Source organism: Cervus elaphus, chromosome 20 (assembly GCF_910594005.1).
Source record: "Cervus elaphus chromosome 20, mCerEla1.1, whole genome shotgun sequence".
NCBI lineage: Eukaryota > Metazoa > Chordata > Mammalia > Artiodactyla > Cervidae > Cervus > Cervus elaphus.
The window spans coordinates 60037480-60064483 of record NC_057834.1 but is presented as its reverse complement, the minus strand read 5'-3'; the positions used below and the strand labels follow the sequence as shown (position 1 = coordinate 60064483).

Below are 27004 nucleotides of genomic sequence, written 5' to 3'. Positions count from 1 at the left end.
TCCTGGGGCTTGCTCAGACTCATGTCCATTGAGTCCATGATGCCATCCAACCATCTCATCCTCTGTGTCCCCTTCTCCTCCTGCCTTCAATCCTTCCCAGCATCAGGGTCTTTTCAAATGAGTCAGTTTTTCACATCAGGTGGCCAAAGTATTGGAGTTTCAGCTTCAGCATCAGTCCTTCCAATGAATATTCAGGACTGATGTCCTTTAGGATAGACTGATTGGATCTCCTTGCAGTCCAAGGGACTCTCAAGAGTCTTCTCTAACACCACAGTTCAAAAGCATCAATTCTTCGGTGCTCAGCTTTCTTTATGGTCCAACTCTTACATCCATACATGACTACTGGAAAAACCATAGCCTTGACTAGATGGACCTTTGTTGGCAAAGTAATGTCTCTGTTGACAGTAATGCTGTCTAGGTTGGTCATAACTTTTCTTCCAAGGAGCAAGCATCTTTTAATTTCATGACTTCAGTCACCATATGCAGTGATTTTGGAGCCCAAGAAAACAAAGTCTGTCATTGTTTCCATTGTTTCCCCATTTATTTGGCATGAAGTGATAGGACTGGATGCCATGATCTTTGTTCTTTGAATGTTGAGTTTGAAGCCAGCTTTTTCATTCTCTTCTTTCATTTTCATCAAGAGGTTCTTCAGTTCCTCTCCACTTTCTGCCATAAGAGTGGCATCATCTGCATATCTGAGGTTATTGCTATTTCTCCCAGAAATCTTGATTCATGTATACAATTTATACAGGACTGGAAATAATAATGGTTTTTATCCATATGAAAATATGCCCAACTGCTCTCATAATACAAAGTAAAACTACCATGAGATAATATATTTATGAATCAGATTGATAAAATCCAAAAGCATTTTATAGATGTGCTTATACATTGCTGCTGAAAGTACAAATTGGTACAAGTTCTATGTAAGGCAATTTATCAAAATCTGACAAAATCACAAATGAATAGACCTTCTGAATTAATGATACCTCTCCTGGAATTTATTTTATATGAATCTGTTTGCATATTATGAGGTCTGTAAAAAATTATTCATTGTAATACACCATGAATTATTAAAATGCTGGAAAGTGTTCATCAGTAAGACTTTGGTTAAATAAATGATATCTCCACCAACTGAAATACTATTCAACTGTATAAAAGAATGTAAAACATTATATTTTGATGTGACAGAAACTCTAAGAAACAATGTTAAGTGAATACTGCATCAAGCAGAACAACAGTATCTTATGTTTAAAAAACAGACAATAAGAATATACATAAATACTGGTATTTGCTTACATGTATAAAAACAAACACTAGAATCACATCCAGTAAGTCCCCTACATATGAATCTTCAAGTTGAGAACTTTCAAAGATGTGAACATGCATATGCTTCCAGCAAGAAACCCTCCCTCCTCCGGTCAGTAACTCGTCTTGCCTGTTTACTCAATGCTAGCCCCTGTATGCCAGTTGTTGTAGTGTACTACTATACTTTTCAAAGTACTGTATCATATGATTAAAAATGTTTTCTTTATTTTTTATGTTTTTTTTTATGTACTATTTAGGTGAGAAGTGGTGTAAACCTATCACAGTACACTGTCAAATAGCCAGTTGTGTTAGTTGGGTGCCTAGGCTAACTTTGTTGGACTTATGAACAAACTGAATTTACAAATGCACTCTCAGAATGGAACTTGTTCATTTGTTGGGGACTTCCTCAGAAATTAACAAAAGTGTTACCTATAGAATAAAGAGGTGAAAGTGTTAGTTGCTCAGTCATGTCTGACTCTTTGCAACCCCAAGGACTATAGTCCATCAAGCTCCTTTGTCCAAGGGACTTCCCAGGCAAGAAAACTAGAGTGGGTTGCCATTCCCTTCTCTAGGGATTATTTGCAACCCAGGATTGAACTCAGGTGTCCAGCATTGCAGGCAGATTCTTTACCATCTGAGCCACCAAGGAAACTTTTCACTGTATATCTTTCTGCACTCTGTATATTATTTTTGAACTATGATAATGTATTATCTATCCTAACAAACACATGTTAAAAATAGTTGCAGAAAAATAGCTCATAAGAAAATCATATCAATGCTACATCATTGAAATTCCAGCTAACTTACTTTTATATACACCTTGACGAAACACTTTATATATACCAAATATGAAAACAGACGAAAAGAACATTTCTCCATTTTGACTACAGGATGAGTGTGGCGAGGGAAGAACAGAAACCGGTAAAGAATTCATTACTGTTATTTATTAGATACTGCAGGCCTGAAAACATGTCAGGAATCCAAATAAAACACGGCAAGAAGCAGTATTAGCATCAAAAACAACCACTGACAGTGAGCAATACCACTTGCAGAATGAATAAACAGGTGTATAGCCACTTAAAGTTTAATTTCCACATAATAGGAACAAACAGATAAATAAAAGAGAGGCCTTCCCACTGAGATCAAGAAAAATTGGACCACAGAGCAGCAGCACACCACTATTGTTAAAATAACAATCAAGATAGTGGGTGATGAAAACAGAAGGAAAACACAGAGACTGAAGGCAATCCGCCTGATATTTTGCATCTATTAATTCCTTTGTAAGTACAGTTCAAGGCCCTCAGATGAAGGAAGACTCTGATGCCAACACTCCCACCTTTGGGGACAAAAGTATCTTGTTCAAAAGTGGTGAGTACAAGTACAGACAAAGAGATTTCTCCCACTAATGGCTCTCACAATAGTCTGCACCAAAAACTGGGAGATCAAAGGGGTGTGACCAAATGAACTAAAAGTGTCATTGAAGACATATGCAAGAATGAATGGAATTGGGAGTAGTCTACCTAAAAAAAAAGAAGGGTAAGAAAAAAGATGAGTAGAATCAGCATCAATAAGAACACATTATTTAGTTACCAAGCATTTCAGACCTTTGGAATCAGAGAATTAAAAAAACAAAACAAAACAAAAAAACTCCCTCCAGAGAGCTTTGGAGATGGGACACGCACATTAAAACCAAGTTTATAAACTTGTTGCTTAAGAGTCAGTCCAGCACAGAAATATATTTTCTTATAGAATGCTACGTCAATACTAAATATGCTAGGCACTTTCAGATAAAAATCTGAATTTTCAGTTTCTTTTCAAAACTGGGCCACAGAGGACTGCCAAACGTTGAGAGGAGGAAGTGTTTAAGGAACCCTGGGCTGTATTTTACACTGAGAACAGAGGAAACGCCATGTGAGAGAAACCACCAGCGGCCTGGAGCCTATAAAGCTTACAAGATGAAGCACAGTGCTGAAGGGTATATTAGACAGCTTGGGCAGCCATCACAAAATACCATGGGCTGAGTGGCTCAAATAACAGAAATTTTCCTACCATTCTGAAGGCTGGAAGTCCAAGAACAGGGTGCCAGCATGTTCAGGTTCTGGTAAGAGCTGTTTTCCTGCTTTGCAGAGAGCCCTTCTTGCTGTGAACACACATGGGGGACAGTCGGCTATCTCTCTCCTCTCTCTTCCTATGCTTATAAAGCCATTAATCCTATCGTGAGAGCCCCGAGACCCTCATGACCAAATCTAAGCCTACTTACCTCCCAAAGGCCCCACCTTCAACTGCAACCACATGGATAGCAGGGGTAAGGCTTCAACATAGGAATTTGTGTATGTGTGTGCATGCTCAGTCGTGTCCAACTCTTTGTGACCCCGTGGACCATAGCCTTCTAGGCTCCTCTGTCCATGGGATTTTCCAGGCAAGAACACTGGCGTGAATTGCCATTTTCCACTCCAGAGGATCTTCCCAACCCAGGGATCGAACCCAAGTCTCTTGAGTCTCCTGCATTCGCAGCAGATTCTTTACCACTGAGTCACCTGGGAAGCCCATGAATTTATGGGGGTGACACAAACATGTGGTCAATAAAAGGAGCAGAAGTAAACCATTTGCTGAGTAAGAAATTTGAAAGTTAATGGAAATGTGGTTAGAAGACATATGACATTTCAATTATCTCTTTCACTCTTTTGTATTTCAAATTCGGTGTAGTTAAAAATCTTTCTCCACACAGCATTTCCCTTGTGGTTTGGTGGTAAAGAATCTGCCTGCCAATGCAGGAGGCACAGGTTCGATCCCTGGTCCAGGAAGATCCCACAGGCCTCAGAGCAACTAAGGCCATGCACAGCTATTGAGTCTGTGCTCTAGAGCCTGGGTGTCAAAACTCCTGAGCCCATGGACTACAGCTACCGGAGCTCTCATGCCTAAAGCCCTGCTTCTCAACAAGAGAAGCCACCACCATGAGAAGCCCATGCACCACCAAGAAGACCCTGCTCATTACAACCAGAGAAAGACTGCCCACAGCAACGAAGATCCACACAACCCAAAATAAATGAATAAATATTTTAGAAAATCTGTCTCCACTCAAAACTTCACTCTCTAATTTACAACTATTTTACCACCAAAAATCTCATCTTAAATTTCCAGAAAAGGAAATATATATTCCATTCCGTACCAATTATGGACATAAAAGTCAATTTCACAAAGTACATAAGAAAATTGGTTCTGCTAATTTACATTTACCTTTCATTAAAAAATAAATATTTTTAGTGAGCAGAGACTTAGAATCTGGCCAATAATTTGATATATTAAATTAGTTAATTAGTTAATTTAGTGATGTTAAATAGTCAAATGAGGTCACAAGTTCTACTTTAAAATTAATTACCTGTGCACATTCTTCAACAATATGGAAGCCTTTCATTTATTTTTCAAAACAGCTGTTAAACTTAATTTTTAAAAACATGCTGCTAAAAATCTTTTGCCCATGAAAGTCACCATATTTACACCTCTATTATCCTCCCTTTCAGCTTCTTTTGAAAGCAGGTGGCTTTTGTTTCATAATTAGTAAATACTAAAATAGATCATCAAAATGCAACTTTGTCAAGTTCCTAAAAGCTCCTATATCAGAATATGGTCCAATCTGTACTGGTAATAGAGCTGATACAAGGCTGCTCTGCCCAGAGATGGGGTCTCTCATAGCTTTGCAAACCTAATGTTCCCTTCACAGGTCCTCACTGTCCTCAAATCTAAAGCTGGGTTTGGAACCAGGGTTAGCTCTGATAAATGCAGGACAATCTTATCTTTGCTACATTAGGCCCAAAGAAGAATCATAACCTATGTGAAAGTGAAAGAAAGTGAAGTCACTCAGTCGTGTCCGACTTCGTGGCCCAGTGGACTGTAGCCTACCAGTCTCTATGGGATTCTCCAGGCAAGAATACTGGAGTGGGTTGCCATTTCCTTCTCCAGGGGATCTTCCCAACCCAGGGATCGAACCCAGGTCTCCCGCATTGCAGGCAGACACTTTAACCTCTGAGCTACCAGGGAAGCCCAGTCTATGTGAACCACTGTACAGATCTGAGAGTCACTTACTTGCCACAGCTCCACCACTAGCTCTTTGGCAACTTGATCTCTCTGAACTTCACTTGCCTAATCTTCAAATGATAAATCTTCACTTCCCAATAATAACGCCAGTCTCCTAGAATTATTATAAATTAAATTCTTAGTACAATGTCCAACAAAAAAGAAAGCACTTAAGGCAGGTCAAAAAGAGACAGATCACATGAATTTACTCTCTCTCCCTCCTAAAGCATACCATAATGGAGCTTTGTTTTAAGGCACAAAGCCGCAAGGACAAAGAGAACAGAGAAAAGTAAGAAAAGTTTAGAAGTCAGAAAAGTAAGTGATAACTGACTAATGGGAACTTGACAGCAGACCCAGGAAGGCAAAAGGCAAAGCAGGCAATGAAGGAAGTGAAAAAGAACCCCATTTAAGATATGTAACTGTGCCACATACCCACACCCCACCCCTGTCTGAGGCATAGGTGAAAATAAAGCCAAAACAAGAGGTCTAGTAAAAAGTCTTAAAGAACAGTTATCCCATCCACCATTATAAGACCAGATCACCCGGGTGATGGTTTCATCCCAGGGCACATTCACATCCTGAATGCTTGAGACTTCAGGCTGCTTACCCTTGTACTTCACAAAGGTAGAAAGTCAGGCTTAAAAATAACTTGTTAGACAGGCAATTAGACAAGCTTTCTCAGAAGAATATGATGTCTACCTTGAAAGATAGGGATCAAAACAAACAAATAAATGGAAAAGTCACCTCAGAAGAAATAAAAGTCACCAAAGCAGGGAGAAGAAATTTTCAAAATATTACTAAGACTATCAGAAATAAAATAAAAAATACTGCATCCATGGAAAAAGAGAACAGAATGCTATTTTTAAAAATGAGCATCAGGGAATAAAACAGAGCTTTCCAGTCTCCTGTGTAACACAGTAGGTAAAGACTGAGTACTCCCCTTGGTAAGGATTTCCAGAATCAGTAATCACACTTGAGTGTTTTGGGCTCCCACATCCAGATTTCACATCCTTTTTTTAAATGTATCCCCCCCCCCAACTCCCTATTCTGATTTAGATCCCCCTTATCTGTGCACTCAACACCCTGTGCATACATCTTTCATATCTCATACAGAATATACCCTAATTTCTGTTTGTTGTCTATCTTCCATATTCCAGTGCAAAGTTTCTCCAGGGAAGGGACTGGGTGTTCCCAACACATAGCATAGTGTCTGGCATATTAGTAGGTGTTCAATATTTGAGCAGATAAGTAATTGGATAGGGGAAATGTCATCACACCAGTTTGGTATGTCCCCAAGACTGATCATTCCAAAAGCCCATTACCAGCTCTGCTGGACCCCCACAGTAAACCCAGATATATCACTTGACTAGGGAAAGAACCAGAAAAATGTTTGAGAAGAGGAAGAAGGCATGAGTGGGATCTTCCCTTCAGTAAGGAAGGTCAATTGAACAAATAATATATAATTTATACAAAAAAAAAAAAAAAACCCTCTATGGAGTACCTATGGAATTATGCTTCTGATTGAAAGGCAAATGCTCTATTACTATAGTTAAACTCCAAATATCCATTTATGTATTCTAAAATATGAACAGTGGTCATATTTGAAGTTATTTTCTTCTTTTTGCTTCTGTCTTTTCCAATGTTTTTACAGTGAACAGGTCAGTTCAGTTCAGTAGCTCAGTCCTGTCCAACTCTGCAACCCCATGGACTGCAGCACGCCAGGCTTCCCTGTCCATCACCAACTCCCGGAGCTTGCTCAAACTCACTTCCATAAAGTTGGTGATGCCATCCAACCATCTCATCCTCTGTCATCCGCTTCTCTTACTGCCTTCAATCTTTCCCAGCATCAGAGTCTTTCCCAAAAGAGACCCAGGCATGCAAGCTACACAGATGATTCCAATATTCAGGCAGGTCTGACAATAGCCATTTACAGAACACAGGAAGGCTCATTAGAGCCTTAAGGCAAGAACTAGGACTCCACCCAGTAATTGCTTTCAGTGACTTTACTCATAACTTGTAAGTGGAAAAGTAATCATTAGTTCAGTAAGAGGGGTAGAAGACACATAAAGATACATAAAGAATAAGACTTCTCCTGGTGCCTGAGCAACATTAATCCGGATCCAAAGTATCTATTAAGTGAAGACAATGAGTAAGATAGGATTTATCAGGCTTATTTCAAGTTTATCTTGCTTTTCTGTATTTCTAACTGCTAAGGAGTAATTTCTTAGAGGATTAACTCCATTAAAAACCCACCCTCTTATCCTTTTTGCTAGCAATTCTCTCCAAAGTATATAAAAGCCTATTTCAGTTTTTAAGAAGCTAGTTAATCAAACGGATATTCAAGTTCATTTCCTTGGTGTCCTTGGCTAAGAGTTGACACTCAAATAAGGGCTTATAGCACACGCATTTGAGCTATTAGCCACGTCTGCTAACCATTTATCTTCCTTCTTTTTTCTCAACTCAAAAGCTAAAATTCTGTTAGCCTGTCACTTTATTTTTATTCACTAAAATATTACATTCAAATCACATCACTATTATATTAACGTAATAGATGAGCTCTGTAATTGAATGTGAATACTATCACTTTGCACCCTTCTAGAGTTATTAATTTCAGTGTATTCACTGTATTTTCGAATAGGGCTGCACAGTAAATAATACAACAGAAAGAGGCTTTAACCTATTCCCAAAGCCTACACAAGGATATAAAGCCAGTGGTGTATTAACTTAAAAAATAGATCAATCTTATCTTGCAAAGAGAAGATAAAAGGTAGTTCTGTCATTAAAGACAACCATGCTTGAGGCTGTAAACCATACTTGAGAATATAAAGAGAAGCCTGCAAGCATCTGTTAAATTTGGCTTTCCGTCCTTGAAGAAAATCTTCAACCTGATAGACATTTTAAAAACAAAAAAGCAGATTTAATCATCCAGGCATTTCCTCGTGTTAACTAGGCTGAGAAAGCATAAAGCCAATAACAACAATAATTATAATATCATTTTACAGCACTTTACAAAGAGCTTTAATACACATGAAAGTGAAAATTAACTGAATTCTTAAGTATGGCCATTACACTATCCAGATATCCTAAGGCATGTAAGTGAAGAACATAACAGTATTCATCAGAAGAGTAACACCATAGTGCCTCAAACCAGCAAGAAAATTCAGAGTGAGAATTAAATATCTGCAGAGCCATGAGAGGAAGACATTTGAATAATACAAAAATTAGCCTCAAGTTTTCGAGAAACAAACTCAGCATTATTTGCAAACCGTAGACAAACCTGGTTTAAAGGACTAGCAGGTCGATTTTCAACTCTTTGTACTCATGTTGGTCTGCACCCTCTGGACTTTCCACTGCAATCTGAAACTGGCTCCAGGCGATTTAAGAAAGAAACAGACAAGTCCAGACGGGTGGCATGCATGCGCATGCTCAGTCGTGCCGGGCACTTGTCCACCCCGTGGATTGCAGGCGGCAGGTTAAAAGGCAAGGGGACTTACCTAAGAGGCTTGTCTTGGGCGGCGGTAAGATGGTAAGATCTCCCCACCCGTCTGGCAGAATCTTAAGTTTGTATAGAGGCTTTAATGGGGTTCAGTCAGGTACGAAGTCCAACAATACCTGACGGTCTCAACAACGTCTTACTCTCTCAGGGCTCCTTCCATGAAATGGCTCGGGCTGTGGGAACGGAGGGGCTTCCCTGGTGGCTCAGGGGTAAAAAATCCACCTGCCAATGCAGGAGACCCAGGAGACGCTGGTTTGATCCCTGGGTATGGAAGAGGGCACGGCGATCCACTCCAGTGTTCTTGCCTGGAGAAGCCCATGGACAGAGGAGTCTGGCCGGCTACAATCCATATGGTCACAAAGAGTCGGACACAGCTGAAGCGACTGAGCACGCAGGCGTGGTAATGGAGGGCAAAACATTCATTTCCAGGACAGGGGAGGGGTTCAGTTCAGTTCAGTTCAGTTCAGTCGCTCAGTCGTGTCCGACTCTTTGCGACCCCATGAATCGCAACACGCCAGGCGTCCCTGTCCATCACCAACTCCTGGCGTTTACTCAAACTCATGTCCATCGAGTCAGTGATGCCATCCAGCTATCTCATCCTCTGTCGTCCCCTTCTCCTCCTGCCCCCAATCCCTCCGGGGTTAGGAGCTTCCAATTGCGTGGATCCAGCTTACAGGTCAACAAGCGGTCACACCCTCTTGATGACCTCCCTCAGCACTTCATCGCTTATGACTGGCTCTTAAAATTTCACACCCACCGGTTCCGTCCAATGTGCCCTTAGCAGTCAGCAAAACGTTTCACTAGCAGGGAGGTGGCTCATTTGGCGACTTTCAGGCTGCGTTGGAGGCAGATTCCACAGAAGCCATATGGGCACGTGCAAGAGAAAACGCAGAAAAAGATAATGCTTCCCAAAATAAGTAACAGTGTTTTTCACCAAAAGGCCCATGATTATTTGAACCACTGATGTATTAAGTCCCCTAGGATGGGGGCGGGGGAGGTGGTCAGATCACATAGCTTTCACGTGTGTCCTCATGTGATTTAATAAAAATGATGTCTTATCAGATTCATTAGGTATGAACACACAACAACATTCTGTTCCTATAATGGCACAAGTGCCTCCTTTCCAGACGGTAATAATGTCCAAGGCCATCCAGTTTTGGAGGACAGTATTTTTCATTAGAGACATTTCATTGTTCGGTAAAGACAGGCTTTGCTGACTATCATTTAAAGGTTTGCTGGGTGAATTCAGCGAGAGCTTTGTATGTGTGCTGTAACATCCTCAGGCCAATGAAGGGAACAAAGACAGTGGCCAAGTGACTGTCACAGTGGAAAACAGAATGTGCTCATCTGGCCTAGAGGAGAAGGAGGGTGAACATTTTTGTTACTTCGGGGTGGGGGAGAGTCTCCCCAGCCCCCAGAGAAGACCTGGATAGAGCACAGTGGCCCAACCACCCTGGTGGAAGCCATGTCCAAAGATTTGTGCTCTCCAACAAACAGCTGGGTGTCACAACCAGTCAGAACCAAACAGGTCACTACCCTTCCATGCGACGGCATGACTACACTGTTCTGGTGATATCCATCCCATATTCCTAGTACAATAGTGTTGGTTCTGTCCAGAGTGATTCGTCTGTTCCCAGCATGGGGATGCCGGAGGTTCAAATGTCGATAACCCAGCGTGAGCCACAGGAAACTATCCTAAATCTGAGTGCTAGTCACCCCTGACTCTAGTGGTGGTATTTTTAGGACCCTTCTGGTCAGCAGTTTGATGGGTTGCCTGTGTAGTGTGACTGACAGAAAAAGAATACCCATGCCCAGAGTTTGAGATATTTGTGCCACAGGCCAGATCTCCGAATCACGTATCGGTAATGCCAGATGAATTAAGAATACTAGTCCTAGCTTGTTCTACCTTATGTACTGCGTTATGGCCTTCCAGTTCTCTCCCCAGAATGGCCATGCCACCACGGAAATCCTGATTAGCTAGAAAGGGGCCCCTTCCCACAATACCCAACAGTTGGATTGATTCCTTTGTTGGGCATATGAGTGGACTCACTGTATAAAAGTATTTCCATTTTTTTGTTCATCCTGTGACCAGTAAACAGAGGAGCAGCGGACACCTAAAGGCAAAAGACAGATATTTAAGAGAAACCTTGGTGGGAAAGTCTTTCCCTTTTAAGAATTACACATGTGGCCTGATCCTTAATGTGACTGCAGCTTTAAGAATTTGACCTGGTTGCACATACCATAAATATTGGCCAGGGGAGGCAGCACTGTCAGGCACGTGGAGATTCGCTGAAGGTGGGATGTTCTAGATCAGGGACCCTCCTTTTTCCCCATCTTTCAATGGTGAATGTTCTGTTCCAGGTATAGCATGTTTCAGTAGGTCCAGCTTACAGTGGGACAGCAGGATCTCAGTGCCCAACCCATACCTTTAATAAATCACAAACACATCTAATTTAAACGGAAGCCCGGCTTGGGAGATGCCTAGAACTTTTATCCATTTTGTTAGTATTTTTCTTTTGTCAAAGGTGATTTACTGCTCTGATCCCCAGTCCCACATATGCCCTTTCTTTACCAGGCAGTGTGAGGGATGGAGGCATCAAAATAGTAGGGAGTAAAAGTCTTCCCAAACCCCCACATCCACAAAGGCTTGTGCCGCGTGCTCTTACAGACTGGATAGGCTTGCATCTTGTCAACCATAGTTTGTGGGACAATGCAGATTTTACCTGCTCATATGACTACCAAAAACTTTATGGTAGTGCCTGGGCCTTAAGTTTTTGGAGAGTTCATCACCTAGCCTCTGGGTTGAGCACTTCTGTCTTTGCAAATGGCACGTTAAGATCTCCAGCGTCTTATCCTGGTCTCCCATCTTGTCTGCCAGCCTTACAGCTAGCAGAGTAGTGGACATCCACACATGGTTCTCTAATAGCAGCCCCTCTTCCTGCTTTCTGACTTGGGCTTCAGCCTCTTCAGCGGGCATTGGTGGCCAGCAACCAACCCACAGTAGAGGCCAGCCCCCTGCACAGCCATTGCTTTCCTTCTTTGCTGTGTCTGTGCATCCTGTACACACATGAAGTCCATACGCATCTAACATATGGGCCACCCCTTCCCACACAGAGGTCAGCGGCCAACTCTGGACTTCCCCGGCTGATGTCTCTTTCTCAAGGCTCACTTCTTTGGTCTCCCGATTGGCTCACCAATTGTTGGTTCATCAAATTTAGGAGCTCCCCGAGTGAAATCTGAAACTAGCCTCCTACACAGAGAGCAAGGAGAGACCAAAGCATCAGGAAGATCAATCCGAATTGGCAGGTGGCAGGTTCAATAAGCAAGGGAACTTGCATACAAGGCTTTTATTGGGTGGCAGAAAGCTGAGTGGATCTCCACACCTGTTTGCCACTCTTATTTAAACTTTATATAAAGGCTTTAATGGGGTTCAGCCATGTACACATACAGATGGTCTCAACAGCACCTTTTCTTAAAACTATGTATCCTGAATATTGCTCTGGCAGAGTACATCATGAGAAATGCTGGGCTGGATGAAGTACAAGCTGGAATCAAGATTGCCGGGAGAAATACCAATAACCTCACATATGCAGATGACACCAACCTTATGGCAGAAAGTGAAGAACTAAAGAGCCTCTTGATGAAAGTGAAAGAGGAGAGTGAAAATGTTGGCTTAAAGCTCAACATTCAGAAAACTAAGATCATGGCATCTGGTCCCATCACTTCATGGAAAATAGATAAGGAAACAGTGGAAACAGTGGCTTGCTTTATTTTTCTGGGCTCCAAAATCACTGCAGGTGGTGACTGCAGCCATGAAATTAAAAGACACTTACTCCTTGGAAGGAAAGTTATGACCAACCTAGATGGCATATTAAAAAGGAGAGACATTACTTTGCCAACAAAGGTCTGTCTAGTCAAGGCTATGGTTTTTCCAGAAGTCATGTATGGATGTGAGAGTTGGACTATAAAGAAAGCTGAGCCCCGAAGAACTGATGCTTTTGAACTGTGGTGTTGGAGAAGGCTCTTGAGAGTCCCTTGGACTGCAAGGAGATCCAACCAGTCCATCCTAAAGGACATCAGTCCTGGGTGTTCATTGGAAGGACTGATGCTGAAGCTGAAACTCCAATACTTTGGCCACCTGATGCAAAGAGCTGACTCATTGGAAAAGACCCTGATGCTGGGAAAGATTAAAGGCAGGAGGAGAAGGGGCCAACAGAGGATGAGATGGTTGGATGACATCACCGACTCAATGGACACGAGTTTGGGCAGACTCCAGGAGTTGGTGATGGACAGGGAGGCCTGGCATGCTGCGGTCCATGGGATCGCAAAGAGTTGGACATGTCTGAGCAACTGAACTGACTGACTGATGGGATAGAATGGGCAGAGCATACATCCCAAGGGCAGGAGAGAGTGCAGGGAGCCTCTGATTGCCCAGGTCCAGCAACAGTCAGTAAAGTCCTTTGAGTGACCTCCTCCAACAATTGTGAACTCCTTATGGTGAACAACGAGACTGCTTCCTCCTCTTTTTCTTAAAACGCAGCATGGTGCTAGATATGTAGAGGGAGCTCAAAAATATTAAGTGAATAAACTAACATTCTTTTTCTTTAAAAATTTCACTTTATTTTTTTCTCACTTGATTGAAGTATAGTTGACTTTTATTAAACCAACTAAGGTTTTTATATATAGTCAGTCTAGTACAGCATCAGTAACAATTCCCATATCACAACTCTTCTGAGTAAAACACAAGCAATGATTAGATAAAAACATGATGTCTAATTTTCCCTTTTCCTTTGACGTATAGAAAAAGAAAAGCTGCAGAACAGAGATGAAAGAAATGAATAGCTTGGGTCCCTCTTTGATGCAAAGGCATCCAGATACAGTATGATCCATAATGACTTTGAGGAAGCTGAAAACTGAATGCTCTACAGCAGTATAAGAGGAGGAAGTACTGTTTTATGCAATCACATGGATTAATTTCAATACACATATAGACAGCAAAGGAATCTAGACCAATGAGGAGTCAGTTAGCCTCTTTTTGCTTATTTTCTGATCTCTAAAGGGGTTAATTATAATACCTACCAGGGATTGTTTTATGAAACTCCAGTTGTCTCTGGGGTATAGAAAGCGCAAAATAAATGTGAATTGCCATCAAAATAAATAATATTATGACTACGTGTATGGTGTTCCACTAGACTGTAGGAAGATAAAGGAAATTGGTTCCTGCCTAAAAGAAATTTACGATCCTATAGAAAAGATAAATAAGTGATTGGCATAACTACCATGTGCCTTGACTTACTAATGTCACCTCATGGATTTTGCAAATCAGAGATTATTCCCTAAAGTATAAACTCCATAAAAGCAGGGATTTTTGTCTGTATTTTTTACCCTTCTACTTTCTGATATAGAGTGCCAGGTGTTCAGTACCTATTTGCTGAATGATTTAATTAATGATGCATATAAAACATTTAAACAATGCCTCGTACATGGCAAACACACAAACTTTAGCTATTATTAAGGCACTTAATATATAATATGATAATAAAATAAATAAATTATATAAAGTATGAAATATTGAGTCAAAATAACCATACAAAAAATATGAAATTACTGATAGGAATGATTATTTCTATCTCAAAGGACCCGTGTGACAACAGAAACCTAGTTAAACAAATTGTGTATTCATACAATGGAATACTACAAAATAAAGCAAGGAAAGTGAGAAATACTGCTACACATAGTCACAGGGGTGACTCTCACAACCATAATGGTGAGCAAAAGAAATTAGACACAAGAGAACACATACTGCATGTTTTAGGTGTATATGAGGTTCAAAAAGCCAGGTCACTGAGTATTTTATGATATAATCAGGATACATACCTTTGGGAAGGAGAAAAAGTACAGGATTAGAGGGACACAGGTATAGTTATGACACTGGCTATGTTTTATGTCTTGATCTTGGTGGCGCTATAATGATTGTTCATTCTGTATGTATATTTATATTATTAATAGACAGCCTTGTTTTTGCTGTAGTAACAAGAACACCAATATCCCAGTGGCTTGTAACAACGAAAGTTTTATGTTTTTTGCTTCCATTATATGAGAGCTACAGTCTACTGGGTTCATTTAGGCTCAGCTCAGCTTGGCTTCATTCCTGGACCCAGACTAAAAATGTATTCGCTATAGATGATTTTTTTTTTCACATGGTGGGGTTCAGAAACTCAAGGGTGACTAAGGCAAACTTTGTTGTATTAAAATCTTTGGCTTAGATATGGTGAACAGCTTGTTCAAAACTTTGTTTCTGATCTATTTGATCAGTCATCTCCCCATGCCTTGAGTCATGTGTGCTCAGTCACAGGAAATTCTTCATGACCCCATGGATTGTAGCCTGCCAGGCTCCTCTGTCCATAGAATTTTCCAAGCAAGAATGCTGGAGTGTGTTGCCATTTCCTACTCCAGGGGATCTTCCTGACCCAGGAATCGAACCCACGGCTCTTGCATCTCCTACACTGGCAGGAGGATTCTTTACCACTGCCATGAACCACACCCATAATTCTCTGAGCCATAGACTAATTTTGAGATAGTTTGCAATATTTATCAATTTTCAGTGGGAATACACAGTTGGTCTCTATGCTGAGCTGTTTTCTCCAGCAGAAAGCATTATTTAATAGATGTAATTGAAATCCCAAATCACTTTATTTTGAATTTATCAAAAGGGACATCATCCTGGGGAGGTGGGAGGCAAGGAAGTTATTTGGAATAGGACCCTCCCTGAGATAAGAAAGCTTTTTCTACTGGCCTCGGAGAAGCTAGCTGTGTGTTGTGAGAGAACCTGGGAAATGACCATGTGGCAAGGAAGAACCAGCAGCCTTTAAGGGCCAAAACACCCTCCATCTGGAAGTCAGGAAAACTCAGTCCTACAATTGCAAGGAACAGCAACTACATGCTTGAGGAGAGAATCCCAAGATCCAGAAACAAATATAGCCAGATGGACACTGTGATTGCAGCCTTGCAGAGGTCCAGTGAGGCATGCCTGAACTTCTGACCCACAGACACCAGGAGATTTTAAAATGTTTGTAGTTTTAAATTGCTAAATTTGTAGTAATTTGTTTTACCACAGCAGAAAGAATAATAGACCTTCCATCCTATAATCTCTGCATGGCCTGCAACAGTCTGCAGGTTGTCTAGTGCAGGGGTTCTCAAATTTCAGTGTTCCTTGGAATCACCTGGATGACTGCTAGAACAAAGACAGCAGAGCCCCAACCTCAGAGATTCTAATTTATTAGGTACTGAGTGGGGCTCATGACTGCATGATTTATACAGTTTCCCAAGTGATGCTGATACTGTGATGCTTCCCAGGTGGTGCTGGTTGTAAAGAACTTGCCTGCCAATGCAGGAGACATTAGAGGTAGAAGTTTGATTCCTGGGTCGAGAAGATACCCTGGAGGAGGAAATGGCAACCTGTTCCAGTATTCAAGGCTGGAAAATTCCATGGACTAAGGCATCTGCTGGGCTACAATCCATGGGGCCGCAAAGAGTCAGACATGACTGAAGTGACTTAGCACACATGCACGTTGATACTATTGGTCCAGAAACCACCTTTGAGCATCACAGGACTACCATGACTACATTACTTCTCTACACTTTAGCAAAATACTATAGGAACATAAACATCTGATTGAAGCAATAGTCAGCTTCCTTTCATATTAAAGCTTTTCACAGAAGAAAAAAAGAGAGAGGAAGATCTTATTAAATGATATTCACTGAACCATAATGCCTGATTTTCATTAAACTACCTGATGCTTATTACTCCTGGAGCAGGTGAGCAAAGGCTTATTTCCAAAGATGCACCGATACATTACTTTTCCCATATTATAATTTACATTCATACTTTTCTGTACGATTTTCACTAAAGTGGCCTGATTTATAGCAGAAATTGTTAGGCTGTCATAACCAATATTTACACTTAAAATTGTTAAAATGCCATATTTAATACACTAAGAGGGCTCAATAAATTTAAATTGAATTGCTAATTATGGATTAAGTTCATAATATCCCTGTTGTTACAACCTAAACAATTCAATACACACAATTTTCAAAAGAATTAGAATCATAATCTAATCAGGGAGCTATGAATTTGCTATTCATCTCTTTCAGTATTAGGTTTAATCATGGGCCAATACACTGTGGATCTAAAAGATACTATACACATTATGAGAGTTACATATACCTGGGCTTTCTATTTTTGATGTTCCAATTTGTTTAAATACAAAAATCACCACCTTTTGTGTTCATTTTCTATAAAGGATTTCTTTTTTTTTTTTTTGACAGAAGTGCCTCTTTTTATGCTGGCAGCTTCCAAGTAACTGAAACAAGGCAAGAACTACATCGTTTAATGAATATTCATATCAGAGAGATATTTATAACATTCTCATGTCATTGTTCCTTTACCCTTCCCCAACATACACTTTGAGAATTATAATTAATCCTTGAAATCCTAAAGGAACTACCTTCAATTCTTATACTAGAATTTAAAAAATATATTTTTAAACAACAGGCCTTCAAACTAAAGGAGAAAAGAATTTAGAAATAAGTATTTCTGGGAGGAAACCACATCAGAACCAAAGATAAACAACTAACACAAGAAAGAAAGTTGAGAGTTAAAAGTGGTATAATGATTTACCTAAGTAAAAAAACTGTAAGAATAACAGATAACATTAACACAAAACATAAGCTTTTTAGGGGTAAGGGGTTTTGTCTTTTTTTTTTTTATTATTAATGTGTCCCTTGTTTCTAAATACTTAGTATAGAGTAGATGTCCAGAATGTTTGTTAAACAAGTGAATGATTGGATAAATGCATGAATGTGTATGATGCAGAAAATCATGGCTCTCCTAGTCATATAGGGCTTCCCAGGTAGTGCTAGTGGTAACGAACCCGCCTGCCAATGCAGGAAACATGAGACATGGGTTTGATTCCTGGGATGGGAAAATCCCCCTGGAGAAAGACATGGCAACCCACTCCAGTATTCTTGCCTGGAGAATCCCTATGGACAGGGGACCCTGGTGGGCTACAGTCCACAAAGAGTCAGACTCGACTGAAGCGACTTAACAGCACACACACTCCCTGTCATACAAAACACATCTATGATCCTGTGTGTACTGAGGACTGCCAGTCTGGAATCTGCAAATGGTTCGGATCCCAGCACAACATGCTAGATTCTCAATATGAAAGTGAGAAATAAAAATATCTTGGTGTTCAAATGTCCACTGTTTGGCATGGAAAAGCCAGATGTATAAATAGCTCTGGTATAATTAGATAAGTGAAAAAAGTTATATAAGTATTAACAGGACATAGGCTACTTGAAAAAAACTACCAAAAAAATGATAATATTTGAGCACTATCTAAAAATAAGAGTGGGAGGACAAGACTATTGCACTGAAAGCAAAATTACAAAAATGTCAAACTTCACTTTGTTTTTGGAGAATAGTAAGCTGTGGATTTCAAACTTTTAACTGTAACCTGTAGAAATAAATATGTATATAGTATGCATAACTGAAACACGGTTTTTGAAATAACACCCATCTTTATTCATTTTATGCATTTGATATTTTCTATTTTTTTAATGCTGGTGAAGGTATATTAAATCCATTTCAAGATCCATTTGCTTGAAAAACATTGGATTTGTGTGTTGGCTATGGCAAATAAACTACTGACATGAAAATACAAAGAACACTTTGCCATCACAGCTCTAATTCTTCTCCCATTACAGTGGTTTGCTGCTGAGTTGCAATGCTTAGACTATGATCTGCTCCCTTTCTTATTGAGGTAACTCAGTATGGTAGCAAAGATGAGCAAAGAAATCACTCACTATATCAAGACAGAGTGCAAGAAGGAAAAGCGTCACAGACCATTTTCCCTCTAATCTGGGTATGTTATTTAGGGCTTGTGCTATGTTTAGTTGCTCAGTCATGTCTGACTCTTTGCAACCCCATAACCTGTAGCCAACCAGGTTCCTCTGCCCATGGGGATTCTACAGGCAAGAATATTGGAGTGGGTTGCCATGCCCTCCCCCAGGGGATCTTCCCAGCCCAGGGATCGAACCCAGGTCTCCCACATTGCAGGTGGATTCTTTACTGTCTGAACCACCAGGGAAGCCCATTTAGGGCTTACCATTATTCTATCCAAAAGGGTTAAGAGAATTTGGAAATGAAATCATTTCCTATCTGGGAGCATCCTAAATTTGATCAACATCTGAATTCATCCCACAATTTACCAGAGTCAGATTGTCATAGAGAACCACAAAAAGCAAAACTCTCTTCCCCTTCCCCTATGAATAATAATTTAATTGTTTCCACAACAAGTCTTCATTGAAGACTATTAAATACTCTATGTCAGGTTCTGTTCTAGTGCTAGGAACTATTGATACAATAGTGGGGGAAAAACTCCTAGTCTCCTGTAGTTTATATTTTACAGAAAACAAATTGACAAATTACATACATTCAGCTGGAAATTCACCTAATAATAAAAGATATGAAGGAAATAAACCATACCTTGGGTGAGAAAATAGTGAGTTTTGTGTTTTTGTTTTTTTTTTGAATAGGGTTTCCTTTCTTTTTTTTCAAGACTTTTTGATGTGATCCATTTTCAAAGTCTTTATTAACTATTGAATTTGTAACAATATTGTTTCTGTTGTATGTTTTAGTATTTTGACCCCGAGGCATGTGGTATCTTGGCTCCCCAGGGAGCCAAGGATCAAACCCACAGGGATCAAACCCACAACTCCTGCCTTGGAAGGTGAAATTATAACCACTAGCTAGACCACCAGGGAAGTCCCAGAAAATAGTATTTAAAAGAGCCAGGGAAGGACCTTCTTTGGCAATAACATTTAAGCTGAAACCTGACAGATGAACAGTAGCCACTAAAGTACTAAGAAGAAAAACAATGTCCTAGTCCCTGCAAGAGCATAAGTGAAGACTTAAGACCAGAAAAAGGCTGAAAACCAGTCTATCTCAAGCCCAAGGAGGAGTTGGGATGAGTAGTTGAGATAAGATGGGAAGTTACTTGAAGTTACTAGATTGTTTCAGTAACTGGAAGTTACTAGGGAATGACACAGTCCAATTTAGATTTTGAACAACTAATTCTTGTAGCTCTGTGGAGAATGGATTAGACAGGGGTAAGACTGGAAGTTGAGAGATTTCTTAGGAGACTGATTTCCACATAAGCAAAGATGGAAAATTAGACTAGGGTGGAGGCAGTGGAGAAGAAAAGATGGACTCATATACTTTGGAGGTAAAACCAACAAAACTTATATTCAGATGTTTCCTTAGAAAGATTGCAAGTAAGTAAATTGAAAATCAGGTAGTAGAATGCATTTAAAAGAAGAAGGAGAAGATTTTGAGGACAGAAAGAGTGAGAGAAGTATACACTAATAGCCTAGAAGTACTATATTAAAGTGGCCACATTTATAACTTTAATCACATGTCCTGTTCTGGGCCTCTATTTTCTTAAAAAGATATCAAGCTGGGCAGAGAGGAAATGCTGTGAAGATTTTTAGCCTTAAATGGTTGAGCCCAGGCCACTGAAAAAAGATAATTTACTCAATGAAACTAATGAAGCAAAATTTAACTAACATCATTTTAGTGAGAAATGGTTCTCTCAGGCTGCACAAATTCCCTGGGTAGCTTTTAAAACTATATGCACAGGCTCCACTGGAATGCTTCTGATTTAATTAGTTTGAGGTGGGACACAGGTGTTTTTTAAAAGCTCCACAGAGGATTCTGAGGAGCAGCCAGAGTTGAGCCCTGAGTTAGAAGTACAGCTAAGGGGACTGCCCTGGTGGTCCAGTGGTTAAGAATCTTCCTGCTAATGCAGGGGACCTGGGGTCAATTCCTCGTCCTGGAAGAGGCAGCAAGGCAAGCAACTAAGCCAGTGCATCTCAACTACTGAAGTCCCCACGCTCAAGAGCCTTTGCTCTGAGATAAGAGAAGCCATCACAAAGAGAAGCCCTGGCACCACAACTAGAGAGTAGCCCCGACTCACCACAACAAGAGAAAGCCCAGGCACAACAACAAAGATCCAGCCCAGGCAAAAATAAATGAAAAAACTGTAATAAAGAAGTACAGCTGAGGATGTCAGGTTAATAAATCTATTTCATTCAATGACAGATTAACAGAGAATGGGCTGAAGGAACCTTCCCCCAGATAAGGAATACAGGCCCATTGTTAAAAAGAAACAGTTTGAGACTACAAGAAAATAAAAGTCAATGTTCTTCCTGTTTTTTTTTTTTAAGCTAGGAGAAAATTTTCTCACGTTACTCATGATGAACACAGACACCCATATAAACATCATATGTATTTTTAAAAGGATTTATTTCTATTACGAATATCTCAGAGGGAAGAGGTTAACAGCAGATAGTTGACTGAAAGGAACATAGAAGAGGAAGAAAGGAGTACCAATCTAGCCCAGACATGGAAACAGGCAGGAAAAAGTGAGTTGAAGCAGAGAAGTGATCACAGGTGATGAAGGATTCAGTTACCTAGGGAGGGGAAAAAATCAGCTACCAGAATACACCTAGCAACAGTTGCTTTTCAACTACTCCTTGGACTGGACGTTTCCAAGATTTAAGCCTTGAATGAGTCACAGAATTACCAGAGCAGAACTAAGAGCCAAATAACTATTCTCCTAAAATAGAGACCAGAAACTTAATTTTCAACTGCCTTTAAGATTCTTTGTTGCTGGAAGTTGCATGGGTAATTGAAGGCAAGAGTACTTATATAACTTGCCCTAATCATTCCGTTCATTTGTGGTCTCACTGGAATCCAAACCAGGGTTTTACACTGTTGGGTTTTCACTTTGTTTCATTTACACTTTTGCATTCTGCTGCTTCCCTCGTGTCCGACTCTGTGCGACCCCATAGACGGCAGCCCACCAGGCTCCCCCATCCCTGGGATTCTCCAGGCAAGAACACTGGAGTGGGTTGCCATTTCCTTCTCCAATGCATCAAAGTGAAAATTCAAAGTGAATCGCTCAGTCGTGTCCAACTCCTAGCGACCCCATGGACTGCAGCCTACCAGGCTCCTCCGTCCATGGGATTTTCCAGGCAAGAGTACTGGAGTGGGGTGCCATTGCCTTCTCCCTTTTGCATTCTACCTCCCCTGAAAACTGAGAAGAAAAACACGCAGTGCAATTTCCAAATCTCCAGGTTTGGAGAGCTTTAAGAGTTGCAACTGTGTAGATGAGGCAGCAGCTGTGCACGGTGGCGCCCAGAAAATTCTGTGTAATAAAGTCTGGAAGTTGGACAAGACAAAACATGGATTTTCAGTTTTAAGTGGGCGTGTCCACGTCACGAAGGGCGTGAAAGCCAAAGAGACTGGAGAATCTAAGGGAAGGAGAAGGAACGTAGAGAACCATGAAATGTGGGTGCAGGGGATGGAAAAGGGATTCCAGGACACCAAAGGAGCAGGAAAAAGAGCAGAGTACAGGTCAGAGGTATCCGGCTGACACTCGCCCGGCGACCAGCCAAAACCGCGAGGCACGAGCGCGCACTACAACTACCATAAGGCCCAGCGTCCTGGAGCCCGAGGCGCGGCGCGCAACGCACGCCGGGAGTCGGCCCAAGCCGCCAAGATGTCGCAGCCCAAGAGAAGAAAGCTTGAGTCGGGGGGCGGCGGCGAAGGAGGGGAGGGAACTGAGGAGGAAGATGGCGGAGAGCTGGAGGTGGCTGTGCCGCGACCCCGGAGAACTAGGCGGGAGCGGGACCAGCTGTACTATCAGTGCTACTCGGACGTATCGGTCCACGAGGAGATGATTGCCGACCGCGTCCGCACCGATGCCTACCGCCTGGGCATCCTGCGGAACTGGGCAGCGCTGAGAGGCAAGACCGTGCTGGACGTGGGCGCGGGCACCGGCATCCTCAGCATCTTCTGTGCCCAGGCTGGGGCCCGGCGCGTGTACGCGGTGGAGGCCAGCGACATCTGGCAACAGGCCCGGGAAGTGGTGCGGCTCAACGGGCTGGAGGACCGGGTGCACGTCCTGCCGGGACCGGTGGAGACGGTGGAGTTGCCGGAGCAGGTGGATGCCATCGTGAGCGAGTGGATGGGCTGCGGACTTCTGCACGAGTCCATGCTGAGCTCTGTGCTCCACGCGCGGACCAAGTGGCTGAAGGAGGGCGGTCTTCTCTTGCCGGCTTCCGCCGAGCTCTTCGTGGCGCCCATCAGCGACCAGATGCTGGAGTTGCGCCTAAGCTTCTGGAGCCAGATGAAGCAGCTCTACGGCGTGGACATGAGCTGCCTGGAGAGCTTCGCCACGCGCTGCCTCATGGGCCACTCAGAGATCGTGGTGCAAGGCCTGTCCGGCGAGGATGTGCTGGCCCGGCCGCAGTGCTTTGCCCGGCTGGAGCTGGCCCGCGCCGGCCTGGAGCAGGAGCTGGAGGCCGGGGTGGGCGGGCGCTTCCGCTTCAGCTGCTATGGCTCGGCTCCCATGCACGGCTTTGCCATCTGGTTCCAGGTAACCTTCCCCGGAGGGGACTCGGAGAAACCCGTGGTGCTCTCCACCTCGCCTTTCCACCCCGTCACGCACTGGAAGCAGGCGCTCCTCTACCTGAACGAGCCGGTGCAAGTGGAGCAAGACACCGATGTTTCCGGAGAGATCACGCTGCTGCCCTCCCAGGACCACCACCGTCACCTGCGCGTGCTGCTGCGCTACAAAGTGGGCGACCAGGAGGAAAAGACCAAAGACTTTGCCATGGAGGACTGAGCGTGGTCGTCTGTCCCAGCTACCTCCCAAGGCGGCCAGACCGGCGCGGGAGAGGCGGAGGGTTGGAGGAGTGAGGGAGATTCCACGTGCAAGTAGGGGGCTTTATCATCCGTCTCCCTTTTCACCCAGGGCTCCTGGGGAGGGAGTGACTTCAGTCTCCCTTCGAGGAGATTCTTCTGGCGATATTTATTAAAAAAATGATTTCGAATCCCCTGCCACAACCGAAACAGCGTGTTTATTAAGGGCCCTTTAAACCTCAAAAGCACGTGGTACCAGGCACTCCTTTTTCTATTTCGTTTCGTGCAAATGAAAGGGGGAAGAAAATAGCAGTTTGTGAAGGCTCCAGTCACATCCCTGACACCTCACACCCTAGTCTAAAGCCAGGGAAAGGGCAAAAGGGTTTATAGTTGGACTCCATGTATTTCCGATAAGATGGGATATCACTCCAGAGCCATATTCTCTCATGTTCTGAATTTCCTCTCTTCCCAGGTGCCTCTAGACTACAGTATTTTGTCCTCATTTTTTTTTTTTTTTTAATAAGTTTTACTGCCGGTAACGGGGGAGGTGAATGAGGATAAAGTTTAAATAACACCTACTACTTCCTTAGGATGCTAAAGTTAATGACATCTTACTCCATTAAATGAAATAAACTTCATATGTACTACTACAGCATACCTAAAAAATCTAGAAGGTACGTTTGGGAGAAAAAGACCTGAAACACAGTAAAGTAGTATGAACTTTTTGTCTTTACTGTTAAGATTTAACCAAGAAAATTTCATGTAAGTTCCAGAGTAAAAATTTTGTGTGCTTCTTTAAAACAGACTGATAGAGGCGATTTCTTCTGAACTTGGTCCAAGGGCTTATTTATCACCTTGGGTAAATTATTTAAGTAAGGAAAATATTTTCCCAGCTCGAGAATTAAAATCCCTCATTCAGAGGGATCATGTGATTTGGCCTACTAACATCAAGTGAAAATTTTTTTGTTAGTGTTTTGTTTGTTTTCTTTTTATTTAGGTCAGCTAAATGTGAAAGTTGTTAATTTAGGAAAATCATTTGTAATGTGAGTTATGTTGTCAAATTTATTTTACTCATGTTTCCCTCCTTGTCTCTGGCAAATAAAGCACTGGCATTCTCTATTTTTATAGATGAAGTAAGAAGTCTTGTGTAATGTTTGATTTATAACTTTTGCCTTTTTAATATTGTTCTTAAAAATGGTGTTATAACCCCATACAGAGCATAGCTTAGGGATAATCAACTATGCTTAATGTATGGTTTTACACTAGTAGCTTTTGTATGCTAATAGAAAACAGGTGTGAAAATCTGATCTGAAGCACTCTAGCATAGTTCTGTTTATTGTAACGGTTTTTTCTTCTTTATTCATCACTTATTAAAATACTTAAGTATAACTAATTTGCTAAAATTTGGTATCAACTCACTAGATCTGCCATTAGTAAGGGAACTATACATGTACAAAATCAACTTTACAAGATCCTTGACTTGTGATACATTGTTATCACAATGTGATAACTTGTTACAGTTGTCACCATTGTTGGTATTAGGATAGTTAGCTTATGTAAATGGTTCAGTCATTGCAATTTAGGCCTGGTTTAAACTAGAGTTACAAATTGGTTCCTTATGTTAGGGTCGACTGTATTTTACATTGAACATTAATTAGCATTTTGGTGTACAGTTTTAAGTGAATTTCTAGTGTTTATGTTAACTTCCTACCACAATCTCTTTGTTGTATGAGTACTTGAAAGCATCCTTCCAAATTCCATTTTTTAATATATGTTTTATACGAGTATTATAGAGTTCTCATTATCAGTATAAGCACACGAAGGGACACTAGTTAAAACTTTGGTTAACTATAGAAGTAAAGGTAAGTATTTTATAATTAGAATTAAAAATTATTTTGTAACTGTTTCCCCCAAGTAAGATGGATTATCATAAAAATACAGCTATACAGCTAAAGCAATTAGTTAAGAGGCAAGAGTGTAGTGGTGAAAAGTCATGGACTGAAGCCAGACATCTCATGCTGCAGTCTAGGCTCCACCACTTTTAACTGTGTGACTGTGGGCAAAATACTTAACATCTGTTTTTTCTCCACTGCTGTCATGCAAATGGGGCAACAGCCACACTTGTCCCATAGAAATGTGAAGATATAGTGAGTTAATACACGTAAGCAAGTAGTACCTGGTACATAATAAGATCCTTGCTGTTGTAACTATAGAAAAGAAATATGCAAACCTGGAGCACTCAGACACACAGAAAATGTACCACAGAATAAATGAGTCAACGTTTTGATTTTTTTACAGGTGTTTGAAAGTATGAGCATGGCTGTATATGATAAGCAGTGTGACTCTGGACACCACATGATCCAAAGGAAGCCCAAACCCTGGAAGTGATGATACTTCAAGAAGGATGAGATTGTGAGATGCACCATCATTCAGGCACTGTCCAGACTCTGTACGAACTGGTACCGAATCCTTAGGGTCATTTGGGCAATAGGAAGGAACTACCAACTCTAAGGAGAGAAAAACAAGATTAAGTTTTACCTGCTTCCCTCAAATAGCTTACATTTATTTAGCACTGTGAAACTTTCCAGCTATTTCCATTAACTCACTGGACCAATGGACATGTATTGAGTATTCAGTATATTAGTCATTGTGATAAGCACTTAGGATAGAAGCCAGTAAAACATCATTTCTATTTCTAAGTGGGTATAATATGTTCACAGAATAAACCAGTAAGTAAAAAATAATGGGCCAAAGACTAGGATGGTATAGGTGTTACGGTGGGCAGGTAATTATCTTCAGCTTACATACTAGGAAAAAAGTTAACACATTGAAGAATTTAGCCTAAGACTATACAGCTAATTCTTGACAACTGAACACAAGTTTTTCAATTCCTAACCCCCAAACAATCCCAAGTTTAAGGAAGTCCCACTGGAGCTCTTATCTCATGGGCCTCAAAGAGCCACCTTCACTATATAGGATCTTCAGCTTGATAGATCCTAGACACTCAACAAAGGATTCCCTGATGCCATTTCCCTATGTGTGTCCATGTGTTCTCAGTCCTGTCTGACTCTGCAACCTCATGGACTGTAGCCTGCCAGGCTCCTCTGCCCATGAGATTCTCCAAGCAAGAATACTGGAGTGGGTTGCTGTTTCCTCCTCCAGGGGATCTTCCCCACCCAGAGATCGAACCCACGTCTCCTGCAATGGCAGGTGGATTCTTTACCGCTAAGCCACTTGGGAAGCTGCTTCCCATTCCGTAACAGAGCTAATCAAATGTGGTCCCCCCAGGAAGTTGAATCCTCAACACAGTAGCAGAGATAGACAAGCTCTACCATTCTACTTGGTACTTGGTGCTG

At 41.5% G+C, this 27004-nt stretch overlaps 1 protein-coding gene across 1 annotated transcript; it reads left to right on the top strand.

The window, feature by feature from the left end:
- Positions 1–22348: 22348 nt before the first annotated feature.
- On the top strand, positions 22349–24785 carry PRMT6 (protein arginine methyltransferase 6). The gene has a single exon (XM_043877881.1). The coding sequence runs from the start codon at positions 22504–22506 to the stop codon at positions 23629–23631; it is 1128 nt and encodes a 375-aa protein (XP_043733816.1). The 5' UTR covers positions 22349–22503; the 3' UTR covers positions 23632–24785.
- Positions 24786–27004: the final 2219 nt, after the last annotated feature.